This window comes from Pelobates fuscus, chromosome 5 (assembly GCF_036172605.1).
Source record: "Pelobates fuscus isolate aPelFus1 chromosome 5, aPelFus1.pri, whole genome shotgun sequence".
NCBI lineage: Eukaryota > Metazoa > Chordata > Amphibia > Anura > Pelobatidae > Pelobates > Pelobates fuscus.
In genome coordinates, this window is record NC_086321.1 from 147,447,298 (window position 1) to 147,461,319 (window position 14,022).

At 40.9% G+C, this 14,022-nt stretch overlaps 1 protein-coding gene across 1 annotated transcript in view; it reads left to right on the forward strand.

Moving 5' to 3' along the window:
- Positions 1-1,584: 1,584 nt before the first annotated feature.
- The window catches only part of TXNRD2 (thioredoxin reductase 2), a 114,926-nt gene continuing 102,488 nt past the window's right edge, over positions 1,585-14,022 (forward strand). The window contains exons 1-3 of the mRNA XM_063454426.1: positions 1,585-1,813; positions 6,520-6,588; positions 9,673-9,729. Of these exons, the coding sequence (XP_063310496.1) occupies positions 1,744-1,813; positions 6,520-6,588; positions 9,673-9,729 (196 nt within the window). The 5' untranslated portion in view covers positions 1,585-1,743. The remainder of the gene's footprint in view (positions 1,814-6,519; positions 6,589-9,672; positions 9,730-14,022) is intronic.

Genomic DNA, 14,022 nt, shown 5'->3' on the forward strand with positions numbered 1-14,022 from the left:
CCATAGGAAAGCATTGAAAATGCTTACCTATGGACTGGCTAAATGCGCGCGGCTCTTGCCGCGCATGCGCATTCAGCCGAGTACGTCAGAAGAGGGAGGAGAGTCCCCAGCGCCGAGGGAGCCCGGCGCTGAAAAAGAGGTAAGCTATTAACCCCTTCCTCCCCACTCAGCACCTCAGGAGTGGGACCCTGAGGGATATACAAAACACACTAATCACCAGTTAGAAATGGATCAAACACACAAACAGATTCTAGACTGTAGAAAACAGGACTCCTCCCAGTCCTTGCAATACAATGTAAATAGAAAAGATCTACAGAACAGAAAAAATAAAAAACTCATAGAGTAGTATAGCCAGTATACATTGAATCACCAATTATTAAGTTGCACTCACAGACATAAATTGATAGTAGGCGTATCTCAATAGTGGGGAGATGATATGAGATCCTCAACATGGATGTATGGACATGTAAGAGAGAAATAAACCACAAATAAGTGTAGATGGTAAATTCATATACCCTGCATATTTTTTTTTTGCTAGTAAATAGTTTTTGCAACTTGGAGACGGTATCCCTCTTATTTTATACCGATTGGAGGAGGATGGCCGTGGATAATATCTGATGATATGCTTTTATATCACTACAAACTCGTAAGTGTAATCTATTGCAGTGCAGGGTATATGAATTTACCATCTACACTTATTTGTGGTTTATTTCTCTCTTACATGTCCATACATCCATGTTGAGGATCTCATATCATCTCCCCACTATTGAGATACGCCTACTATCAATTTATGTCTGTGAGTGCAACCTAATAATTGGTGATTCAATGTATACTGTCTATACTACTCTATGAGTTTTTTATTTTTTCTGTTGTGTAGATCTTTTCTATTTACAATGTTATCATAGGATGAGTGAATCAGCTGAGCAGTCTTAACCAATGAGTGATGTCTCTGATCACTTAAAGGGATACTGTAGTGCCAGGAATACAAAGCTGTATTCCTGGCACTATCGATCCCACTGCCATGCATGCACATTAGACCTCCCCATAGGAAAGCATTGAATCAATGCTTTCCTATAGGGGAAAATCTGACGCTGGAGGTCCTCATGCGGGACGTACAGCGTCAGATACCGGACTAAAGGTCCATTTGGATTCAGGAAGCACTCTAGTGCACCCAGGCCACTTCAATTAGCTGAAGTGGTCTGGGTGCCTAGTGTCCCTTTAATTGAATAGAGACATCCAGCTTCTTTGCCAGAAGACAGGATGCAGAGCAACCACTTTGGGGTACCTTACTAAAATAATTACATAATTGCACTAGGCAGGGCACTCCTAGCACAATAATCACTAGAAAAAAAAAGAACAATACCCAAAACCACTCAGTCAGAGGTTTAAATGCCTTGAGATTCCCTTCCAGCCTGCATGTCCTGACATTTCCTGCATTGTAGACAGGTTATTGCCTGGCAGTGCATGGAGGCTGCCGGAGGGGAACCTGACCATGTTTGTTTACATTCTAACCCCACAGTCACGTGACCGGTCTGACCGAGGAGGAGGCGGAGACGCAGGAGCTCTGTTTATGTAACCCGAAAAGTGATATAAATCTAAGCTCTCATGTGTCGTGTACAGTCGGTATTAAACCCTATAACCGTGGTGTGAGACCGGCCGTGCTCAAATATCGGAGTAACGGCTGGCGGTATCGGCCCTCTGACAGGCGCCGCTTCGGACAGCCTCTCCGGGGTCCTTGCGCACATGGCGGCTCTGTGTCAGTATGCTGTCAGGAGGGCTGTGCTCCAAATCAAGGGCACAAGGGGGCTCTCAGGTAGGTGGGGGACAGGAGCCGCCATGGAGGATAGGGTGCTCTCAGAGCCCGCTGTTTGGTGCTAGTAATCAATATATTTATGGAGCTGCCAGTAATCACCCTGTGATCAGGCTCTGGAGAGAAAGGTGTCAGTGTTTTAGGGCTCAGGTGATGGAGCTGTGTTATATTGGGCTCTGGAAATTGAGATGACAGGTTTTTAGGCTGTAGTCATGGAGCTGTCACTTATGTGTTGGGCTCTGGAGATGGAGCTGACAGTTTGGAGATCTACTCAGTGAGCAGTCAGTAGCAAGTTAACTGTCAGTCAGTTTGTTTTTTAATTCATTATACTAGAACGGAATCTGTTGGCGCTATATAAATGGTAATAATAATAATAATAATAATAATAATAGTGAATTAGTGGTTTATGTTTTGGTTTAATGGGTGCAGTCAATTAGGGACAGTGTAATAGAGTAAAGCTGGAGGGTAATCTGAACACACATCATTATGAAGATCCCTCATTAATAAAACATTTAAAAAAAAAAAAAAACATAAGATAATAGTGCATTGCCTTGCATAAAATAGACAGTGGAGTGTAGGGATTGTAACAAATCAAATGAAATCACATATTCATTTTGAGATGATGTTAACATCTGCTGCAGTCTTCCCGACAGAATCAATAGAAACGCGATGTGCATATAAAACAAAACAACGATATAAATGCCAATACACCGCTTCTCCAGGGACCAGTAGGTAGCTAATCCTGGCCTTACCAGTGGTTTAATTAGGAACACCAAGAGTATTCCATAAACCCTTGTGTACAAAGAGTATTTTGGTCCAATTAATAACATGGCTTATACTTTACCATATTTGGCCCAGTAATTAATCTAGAATAAGAAGAATGTGGTTGACTGGACTTGTGCAGTATAAAATAACTTTGAAAAACATTTTTTTTTACAGAGCCCTCTAAACAACATAACTATGCATTAAGTCTGACATCGGCACCCTAGATGTTCCTGAACTACAATTCACATGATTCTGCCCCCATCTACTGCATTCAAACAATCCTATCAACTTCTAATGGCAGGAGGGTCAGTGTTTGAGAACTGAGGCTGTAGGGATTTTGCAGCCTGGAGTCTCCCAACACTGTACCAAATGGAGTATTAAAGCAGCTGTGCCACTGTCAGGGTCTTTGCATAATTTGCAAATACCCCTGGCGGTGACTTTGCCTCAGATGCAGGGGAAAGTGAGTTATACTTACCTGAACCTGTCACTTGTGGCTGCCAACATGCTCTTCCTGACGGTCCTCTTCAGTTACTAGTGCAGGGTTAGGCAACCTGTCATATAATAAGTGGAGCAGATAATGTCTACAACTGTGGATGCTGGGTAGGGGGAGGTGAATCACTGCCCTATGTGGGGGTTTAGCCCTCGACCGAGGGCAAACTGTCCCCATATTATGTCTGTTTAAACATTACGAGGGATGTAATTTACAACATCTGGAGTGCTGAATGTTGCCTTCCCTAGTGCTTCACCTGCCAGGTGCCCATGTCAGCGCTGTATTGTCATGCATGCGCGAAAGTACAACACTGATGTCTAAGTAAAATCCAGTGGGATCCTCCATAGACCGAATCCTTTTCCACTAGTAAGGATCGACAATATATATTTTTTCAGAGCCGATACTAATTATCGGTTGCCTTTCATGCTGATTGCCAATAACTGGTACCAATATTCTGTGCATTTACAGTTTTGAGTAAGTAATACAATTTTCTTCACAAATCTACCATTACCTGAACATGTTTAACTTTTTTTTTTTGTAAATCTTTCTTTAATTGAGTAGTAGGGTAAATGCAAAATAGGCAAATTGAACCACAACTTTATTTTTCTTTTTGAATCTGGCAAAGGAAGCAATACACAAATTGCACATATTACAGTTTGGTAGAATGAGCATTGAAATATGCATTGATATAATAATTTAATATCAAGGCATATTACTTTGATGTATTCATTTAATATCAGTGCATATTTCTCATTCTACTAAGTTTTAATCTATGTGCAATTTGTTTATTGTTATCTTTGCCTGATATTAAATACACGTGGTATGATAATAAAGATTAAAAGTGAACTGTCATGTAACGTGACTTGGCCTCTAATTTTATTGTTGGGGGGGAGGGGGGGGGGAATTATATGAACTGTTTTTAAGTTACGAACTTGCAAAAGCTTCAGACGAGATCTGCAGTTGTTGCAAGCTGCTTTAGATATACCCCTAATAAACCAAATGCTTAATTAAATGCATGCATGTTTTAATTTGGGGTATATCTAATAAACATTTATTTATTTGTATTTTGGCACTGAAGTGTCCCTGCTCATATCTCACTGTCACTCAGAGTGTGAGGACAGGCTTCCCTTATCTCCTCAGCAACTCTGAAGTTCATCAAGTTCACTAATCCTTAAAAGGATACTCCAGGCACCCAGACAACTTCTGCCCATTGGAGTGGTCTGGGTGCCAACTCCCACTACCCTTAACCCTGCAAGTGTAATTATTGCAGTTTTCATAAACTGCAATATTTACATTGCAGGGTTAAGTTCTCCTCTAGTGGCTGTCACCTAGACAGCCACTAGAGGGACTTCCGTGTTCTTTCATAGGACACGAAAAGTGTTTTAAAACGACGCTGGACGTCCTCACGCTATGTGAGGACCTCCAGCGTCGAGGAAATCCCCATAGGGAAGCATTGAAGGCATTATTCAATGCTTTCCCAAGGGGAGGTCTAATACACGTGAGCGGCCATTGCTGCGCATGCGCATTAGGTCTCCCCCGCCGGCTGAGAGAAGGTGGAGCCTGACCCAGCACCAGGGGACATCGGCGCTGGACTCCGGTAAGTCACTGAATGGGTTTTAACACCTTCAGCAACTTGGGATGAGGGGTGGGAGGGAGAGGGGCACTACAGGGTCCTGCAGTGCCAGGAAAACGAATATGTTTTACTGGCACTGAAGAATCTCTTTAAGGCTTTCTAATGTTAGCTATAATAAAAAATGGAATACCTAAACGATTAGGGGGCATACCACATATTAAAATAAAACGGAAAACTTGTGTTCAGTCCTTACCCCTCCATACTAAATGCAAGAAAATCACTGATCATAGTGACATATAGTAAATTATTACCATATAGCCGACAATATTGTGTCAGTAGTACCTGGCAGTATGGTGAACCTCAGCAAGCTGGTGATTTGAGGGTGAACGTGGCATTATCTTAGCAGATTATTTTTAGCATGATTTATTTTAGGAAGATGTCTCCAAGCTCATTTTTACCTAATGACTGGGGTGCTCTGCTCATAGCAGAGAGAGGTGAAATGTGACGTTGTGTCACATCGGCTGGTAGCTGGACATGGAAGATAGCGTGTTGTGAAGGTAAGTATATTATTGCCAATATCGGTAACTTTGGAGACCAATTCAGATGGTTACAAATATTGGCTCTAATAATCGGCCGATCCCTAGTCACTATTAACGACTGGGGGCTTGGCAAAGCTTGACAAAAGGTATCTCCACCTTTTTGTCAAGTGTAGGAAAAATACAAAGTTTGTCCTACTCTATCATTTAGAATACAGATTCATTTACAGCGCATACATGAAAATACATTTTTAAATGTTATAATGCTACTCAAAGTCGCCTATCTCTTGGGGATTCAGTTCCACCATATGGCCATGTTCAGGGCTGGTCCAAGACATTGTGCTGCCTGCGTTCAAAGATGAAATACTGCCCACCCCCCCAAACCAAACCAAGCCAAAAAAAAAAACACGCCAAATGTAACACACCCACAAACACTCTAAGTAATTTGAAACACACTCCCTGACAGACACATACGTACCCATTCTCTATTCACACTGTGCCATCCTCACACATATAACATTATAAGATATTGACACGTACCCTTTCTCTGTAAATTGAGACTTACAGGAATATGCCAACCACACTCACACCTGCCCGTGTTGGGGGAGCAGTTTGGGGGAGCGTGCCAGAGAGTGAGTGGGGAGGTGACGGCGGCAGGGTCCAGGGGACCCAAGCAAATGCTTGCCCAGAGTCCAATCAATTTGAAAGAGGACCTGAGTGTGTGTTGGTGACAGTGTGAGAAAGGGTAAATGTGAGGGGGGGAGGTTGTGATATACCTTTTTTTTTTTTTAAATTCAATACATTTTCTGGTGGTCCGGTGCTGGGTGCAGAACTGCAGACCATGTGATAGATGTCTTATGAGCACCTAGAGCGTTGCCATAATAACCCCTGGCAATGCTGTGGAAGCTCGTAAGACCTCTATCACGTGGTCCGCAGCTCTGCACCCAGCAGAGCTGCAGACCAGCGGTGCTGGGCACTTCCCATTGGGCAGATGGTGGCATACAGGGCAAGCCACCGGACCCCTTCCTGGTGTCAGGTCCACGGTTATGGACTGACGACCCGACACAATAGTCTGCAGCCACCTCAAGATCTATTATATAATGACACGGGCTGCAAAATGCAACCCCTCTCAGGGTGCCGCCTGGAGCCATGGTCGCACCGGGACCTATGGACGGGCCGGCCCTGGCCTTATTGTATTAAGCCCACCACTACTTCACACTACCCCAATGAATATACCGGTACTTAAAATATATAGGAAAACCATCACTTCTCTGGAAACTGTACCATAACATTATGAGGTTCTGATGATCATTGAATTATGTACATTTTCTATTAATATTCACAGGTGCACGTCGTGACTATGATTTGCTAGTTATAGGTGGAGGATCCGGGGGCCTGGCATGTGCCAAAGAAGGTATGACTTAACAGACTATTTGAGTGTTTGGGATTGTCTGCACTAATATTTTGGCACATTTTATTATATATATATATATATATATATATATATATATATATATATATATATTTAGACATGTGTGTGTGTGTTTGTGTGCATGTGTGTGTGTATATATATATATATATACACACATACACATACATTTCTAGTATAAACGTTTGTTTTTATATATATATATATATATAAGTATTAGGAAACTTGTGTGGTTGAATTTCAGGGCGGGCGTCCTGGAATTCTTTCCAAGACAGTTAGTCTTGGTTCTTTTTTTATTGCAACTGGGGCACTCTGCTATTTACGTCACTGCACACTGTGGGTGAAACAGTAGCAGTGCTGATAGGAGGTTGGGATTTGTTTCGGGTATGTAGGTGCCATGTTACATCCATCAAATATCAATACATGTCACCTGGGTGATGTTCCTCCTGGCTGTCACATACTTAGCAATGGAAGCACCTGGCATTGGTACCTCAGATTCAGCCTCACTCCGTTATTGCCTGGCCCCCTTGTCCAGATAAGATCATCAGTCGGCTGAGAACACACTCCAACATGATTTTCTGGCTTGTTCTGGTCTAGCAGACATTGACTTAAATATATTTTTCTTATAGACATCACTTAAATGTGTTAACTGAAAGGCTTTGCCCTAGCACTTATAAAATCAAATGGCATTGGCATTCTGGTACATTTTGGTACATTGAAGTCTGAAAATTTAATGGTACACTATAGTCACCAGAACAACTACTACTAGATGGTGGTTTTAACACTATAGGGTCAGCAAAACATGTTTGTGTTCCTGACCATAAAGCCAAGTTTTTTTTTTTTTTTTTATACCATGGCTATTTGTAAATGTTGCAATTTTGTTTTCATTTCCCTAAATTTCAGTGTTTAATGAATTAAACTGGTTTAAGTGATTACATATATCTGTTCCAATGTAGATTGTGATATAAAAACTCACCGTGGCTTCTTTATAGATTGGAACCATTGCCAAATACTTGCAGTGGAGCTATACATATAATATTTTACATACCGTATAATGTAAAGCTGGAAGTTTACAAAATCTGCCTTGTATCTCAAAGGTGACCCAAAATATATTACAAGGGGGACATACAAACAGTAAATAAATGTTCCAGCATGTCCTTTCCAGCACAGTGTCTTTTTAATCTCCCTGGCGGTATTTTCAGTACCAAAAGCGGTAACAGCGAGCCACGCTTGGGATTACACTGTAGTGTCACTTACTTTGTCCCTACGAGCCCCTGAGGTCCTCCCGCAGTGTCCTCTGCCCAATGCCGGCATCCGTCTTCCGGGTTCCCTTTTCCTGCGAGCGCCGCCTGGCATAACCAGGTGGGAAATAAAATAAAAAAAGTACAAATACACACAATACATAGTAATACATTGGGATACAGTGTAATCTGTTAGGATTACATTACTGTATCAAACCTTTTCACCTCAGTTTTGTCCCAGTATTACAGTGACTAGTAATGTTGCACCCTTGTTTGGACAAATGTCAGTGTTTTTGGTTACATTATTAATAAAATGTATTATTATATCATTATTTATAATTATTTATTATATTATAATTTATGATTTCGTGTTTGAAACTGTATCATACCCGGGATGTCTACTAGACTCTTGTTTGGGCAGATTTAAAGCGGCACTGTCATGCCGAATTTACCTTTCTCCAATCGATTCCTCTTCTCTCCCTCTGTCAGTATCTGTTCTTCATTTCTTCCTGTCTGCTCTAGTTTTCTTTAAAACATAAGACAAAGTAGGGACTACTTGTCTTATGGAGTTTTCCTACGCCTGACCATCTCTGACCAGCGGAGGAGCAAAGTGTGCTTCATTTACGGTGGCCAGAGACATTTTCCCACAATTCTTAGCTTTCCTCCATGTTCCCGTGATGCTTTCTGTCAGTATTCCCGAACGTCCTGTCATTTAGACAGAACGCTGGCGAAACTGCCAAATTGCGTCCTTTCAGAATGAGAACAGTTTGTTCATTCGTGTTAGGACGCAATTCGGGACTTGTTTCTTATCGGAATTTCATTCTAATGAATGAAACTCCGATCTGATTCGTGCTGTGGCTGCATCTTTTACCCGCTTAGTAGATAACTCCCTAATTCCCACGGTATTAGCGAGCTACCTACCAAAAGGCTGAAAGACCAATTTAGGCTGAAAGCAATAAAGATTACTTAGTATTAGTAAATTCTGCCCCTACTCGCTGGCTTTATAAGCCTTTCCCCGCCCTGCATTGCTCAGTCTGCGCTGTGCCCTCGCTGGTTGAAGATGCATTAATTTTTAGCGTAGTTTTTTTTTTTACTTTTTTGTGGCTGAAAAATGAAGATTTTAGAAAAAAGAAGACATGAAATGGTAAGGTTTATTTTTTTAAAGGTTGTTAGTTCTTTTATTCCCCCCTCACTATTTTTAGGGTGACGGGGGTAGGTAGTCACCTTGGAGGGGGGGCATTTTCATTTAGGGCCCCCACCCGCCGCTCAGGGGTGGGTGCCGGGGGGAAAGGACAATAGGTCCCCCCCTTATTGTTATTTATGGCCCTCACCCACCGCTCAGGGGTGGGGGCCTGCGGGGAGGACAATAGGTGTCCCCCCTCCCCATATTGTTATTTATGGCCCCCACCCGCCGCTCGGGGGGGATACAAGGATTTAAAAAAAAAAAAAAAAAATTTTAACAGTGAACAGCCATAGGCTGCTCACTGTTTAGTAGACATGCCCCTGCTCGCGGTATAGAGAGATCTGTTACATGCAATTCTGGATTTTACATTGTCTCCATTGCTGTGTATGAAAGTCTCTCCTGCAATAATCCCATCTTCAGAATATTTTTGTAATATTGTGAGATTTCATTTTTGAAATGCTCTGTATTGAATTTTGTGTTTTGTAGTGGAATCTGCTTGGAACTGCAACCTTACTTACATGAAACAGATCAGCACCAAAGGTGTTACATTTGTGAAAGCAAATGTGGTAGCAAAAACATCCCTTTTTATAATGTGTGGTTGCTAAGTAGCAAATTGTGTATTTCATCAACTTCTTTTTTTTCTAGCTGCACAGTTTGGAAAGAAAGTTGCTGTATTCGATTATGTGGATCCTTCACCTAGAGGTAAGAATGAATTTCAGCCCAATTTCCGGTTTATTATTTGTAAAGAGCATGCAAAAAATATTTGTCAGTAGAAACTTCTCAGGTTTTAAAGTATGCAATGTTTCAGCACAGGGAATTAGTGCTTCTGCAGGATACTACAGTTCCCTTCATGCACAGCTGAACAGAGTTAAGTTAAACATTATGGGCTGCATGTCTACATTTAATTGCACTTCAATAGAGCATGTTTCTAGAGAGTCAAAATGTTACATTCGTACAGGGAATAAACAAATATGTGGATTAGTGATACCTCACCACCTTACCTTGAAATTGCTGCTGTGCTTTAGTTTAAAGTATTTGTGCAACCACATTTCCATATTGTGACATTATCAATGCTGCTTCCCTAAAGCAGTATTAACGTTCTCCTACAGTATTTTCTAAAAAAAACAAAAACAAAGCAAAACAACTATACTCGAGAGTATAAAAAAAAAACCATTAAATAAAAGGTAATACTAATTACTTTTTGTGCATGTGTGTTGAAGATTAATAACATCCTCCTAGTACTGTGCTTCCCTCTAGTGTTCAAAATTCGAATATGTAAAATTTTCTGGTTGTGTGATACAACCCGCTCTAGTTTTTAAAATGTACTGTATGAGTAGTACTTTGGCCTCACTTTCTAGTAAAGGGGCAAACTGTTTTCCGTGGTATGACCTCTTACCTGGGTTCCCGCCGGGTAGCCTGGGTACTTCCTACCATATTTACTTGCATCCAGCTTCTGCAGGGCATAGAAATATGCACAGTATTGACATTAGCCAACATAGAAATGTTGTTTCCAGTTGACTATGCTGCTGCCAGAGGTGGTGTTACACCTCCGGCAGTCGAGGAGTTATACTCTGTATGTGCTGCTTTTCAAAGCAAAACACTGCACATGTAGACTCCAGGCACCATGACCACTTCAAATCACTGAATTGGCAATGGTGCTTGGAGCAACCCTTTATGAAAAAAGGATTTTAAAAATGTATTTTTTTTACATGGGATGATGCATTTGGCCATTGCAGAATTAAAGGGAAACTATAGTGCCAGGAAAACAAACTTGTTTGCCTGGCACTATAGCTTCCTCCTCCCTCGCGCCCCCCTCTCCTCCCATCATTTACCTGTGGGTCGTTGGCGCTGGCTTGGGTTAGTCTTTGCTCCGCACTCACATTTGGATTTACTCATAGGAAAGCATTATACAATAGCAGACACCCACCAGAGGTGGAGTTTACCCTGAAAGGTTATTGCAGTTTCTTAAAAACTGCAATAATTATCTTTGCAGGGTTACGGGGCCTGGGAATAAGTTGAAGTGGTCTGGGTGCCTGTAGTGTCCCTTTAACTTTATCAAATGTGGCAATAAAAAACAAGTGTTCTCAGAAATCTAGCAGCATTTCAGAGGTAAAAGAGTTTACATATTTATATTGGATTGCAAATTTAAAATATTTACATGCATGGGCTAGATCAGGCTTCCCCAAACTTCGGCCCTCCAGATGTTGTTGAACTACAACTTATATGATTCTATGAATGAAGTAAATAGGCTGAGAATTATGGGAGTTGTAGTTCAGCAGGGCCAGAGTTTGGGGAAGCCTGGGCTAGATTAACAAAATTTGGCATGCATTATTTGTTACCAAAAGTATGTGCAGTGTTTCAGTCAAGTCAACCTTGTGATGTTACAGCAGAGATGGCCAGCCTATAGCATTAAATTCTGTTTTACTCCACTTCCCATATTTTCAAATTCAGTAATTAGTATTGAGAAACTATACACACATGCAAAATTATTAGAATCATTCCCATCAAAATCATACTTGATCGTTTTGTTGTTTGGTAGCCTACAGTGTGTTGCAAAATTCAGATAGCTATCATTGTATCTGGAGTTACTTCAACCACAAGAAACATGTCTAGAATGCCCAACACACAGTGAACAAAAAGCCACTGTTGGCGGTTGCCAAAATAAAGAAAACAAGCAAAAAAAAACCTCCCATCTGAACAGTAAGGCTCTGTTCATAGTGTGCTAACCCTCCCAGTGTTCACAGAGGTGGGCAGTGCTTGATTACAAATGCAATGTTCTCTCATGTGGCATTGGAAGGGTTCTGAAAAAACGTGTGTATGAAGCATTTTGCCACTAAGCTTGCTTATAAGATGTCTCCCTTTTTGTTGTGTCGAAAAGATCACGTACAATCACAAACTCAAGGAACAAGAGACCTATACATACAAAACACATTGACAATGACTGCAGCTTTTGATTAATTCAGATAAAGTGAGGCAGGTGACTGGTTGAGTGACATACATTTTTGGTGATTGAACTAGTAAATAGGGCTCATTCAGAGCTTTGGTAAATTGTTTTGAAGCTTTCATTTTAAGTTAGCGTAATGTCATCATTACATTAATGGGTGTTAATTGGAGGAATTTATATTCAGAAATGCAAAGAATGTGCAAATATATCCATTTTTTGCTGTAGTACATTTGACCATTCCTAAAATGCTATGTTGAAATTCCTTTTGCTTTGTGGGAGACTACAGCGAGAGAGTGATGTTCATCACGCTGCCACTGCTGTGCAGTATTATCTGTGTAGAAGCTCAGTTGCATGTCTGACACACTGTATGTTGGTTCTGTATATGACTTCAAAATGTCCCCTCTGGCCTCGTTTCATACTTACAAATATTGGATGTGGTGTGTGTATTGCCAGTACTTGGTTCTAATATGCCTTTAGTCAGTAGTAATAATTCTGTGCAGGAAGGTTTTTTTTTTTTGCCCACTGACAGTTTAGGATTTCAGCAACTGCTTGTTAAATTCTTTTGACGTCTATTTTTTCAATCCTTTTTTAAATTAAATTTGTATTTTACATAACACGAAAAGAAAAATCATCACATGTGTAAAGGAGACAATCAAAGATGCATTTTAAAATAGATTTATAATTCCATAGGAGAATGTTCATTGATGCTAATCTGTGTCACGCCCAAATTAGTGTGACATGATTAATCAGTAATTGCATACACTAACTAAAGCCACAAATCAAGCACTCAGTATGGCTTGAGGGGATACTGAGACAATAATTATAAAGGCCTATATTGGCACCTAAGGGTAAGAATCTGAAAAAGTTAAAGGGACTCTATAGCGCTGGCAATATAAATAATTACTCCTAACTCTATGTTATCAGTATTCCTATCTGTTTCTAGGCCCCGGCCTGTGTGCAACAAAAATTAATAAAAGTAAATTTACTTACATTCTCTCGATCGCCGAGTCTCCCTCAGTGCTGCTGCACCCTCCTACTCGCTTGACGTCATACTGAAGGCATGCCTCCAGGATGACAGTCCAATCTAGTGCTCATCATTGCGGATCATCGGGAACCATCGGCACATGCACGGTGCTCACGGCGATTTGCCATTGATTCTGTAACAGAGAATCTTTGCAGGTAGTGATCTCTGACTGATCATGATGTCACTGTTCATGCGCGTGTGATGTCGTGGTATGAGAGCCGGGAAGTATCCCGCTCATCTCTCCTATCCAGGGAGCTTGGTGACGTGGCTTAAAGTCGAGCTTCCAAGCTTTTTAACTATTGAAATTAATTAATTTGGGGCCACCAAGGATGGAGGAACTATTTATGGCACTGTAACAACTTAAATTAGATGAAGTTGTTGTAGTGACTACAGTGTTACTTTAACTAAGCTGAATTCAGTTTGCAGTGGTCAGATATAATTTTTTGAAAAGTTGCAAAGCTGTCATACAGTTCCTAGAATGCTAATAATACTAATTATAGTAATAATACTTTGGGATGGGGATGGGAAAACCAATATAAACATGATCATCGATCCCTCTTCTGGCAGCTTATTGGAATCAGTCTTTGTACGAGCACAGAAAGTTTATTAGGATGTAGGAGCTGTGGTGCTTGTCTGTCTTTAGCCTATACGATTTGTCTTCTTAATCAATGCATTGCCAGATGAAACAGGGCCTCCAGCGAGTTGTTGGGAGAGACTAAATCTAGGTGCGGATATATTGGAATCCTTAACTTACAGAGAGTAAGCATGTTGGACTGCAATGTAGGAAGGTATGGATCCTGTGGACATGATCACTGTAGATAGGCCAACTAATTTCCTGGAACCTTAGTGGCAGTAAGGCCTCTTTTGATTTTTTTTTTTTTTATTCTTTATTTTTGTAGTGCGTAGGCAAATAACAGTTGCATATGAGGTACCCCAAAGGCAGTCCTCTAGCACAATATGAACAGTTGAACATAGGGGTACAAGGTAGATCAAGCACATTTTTTATATATAACGATAGAAACGGTAT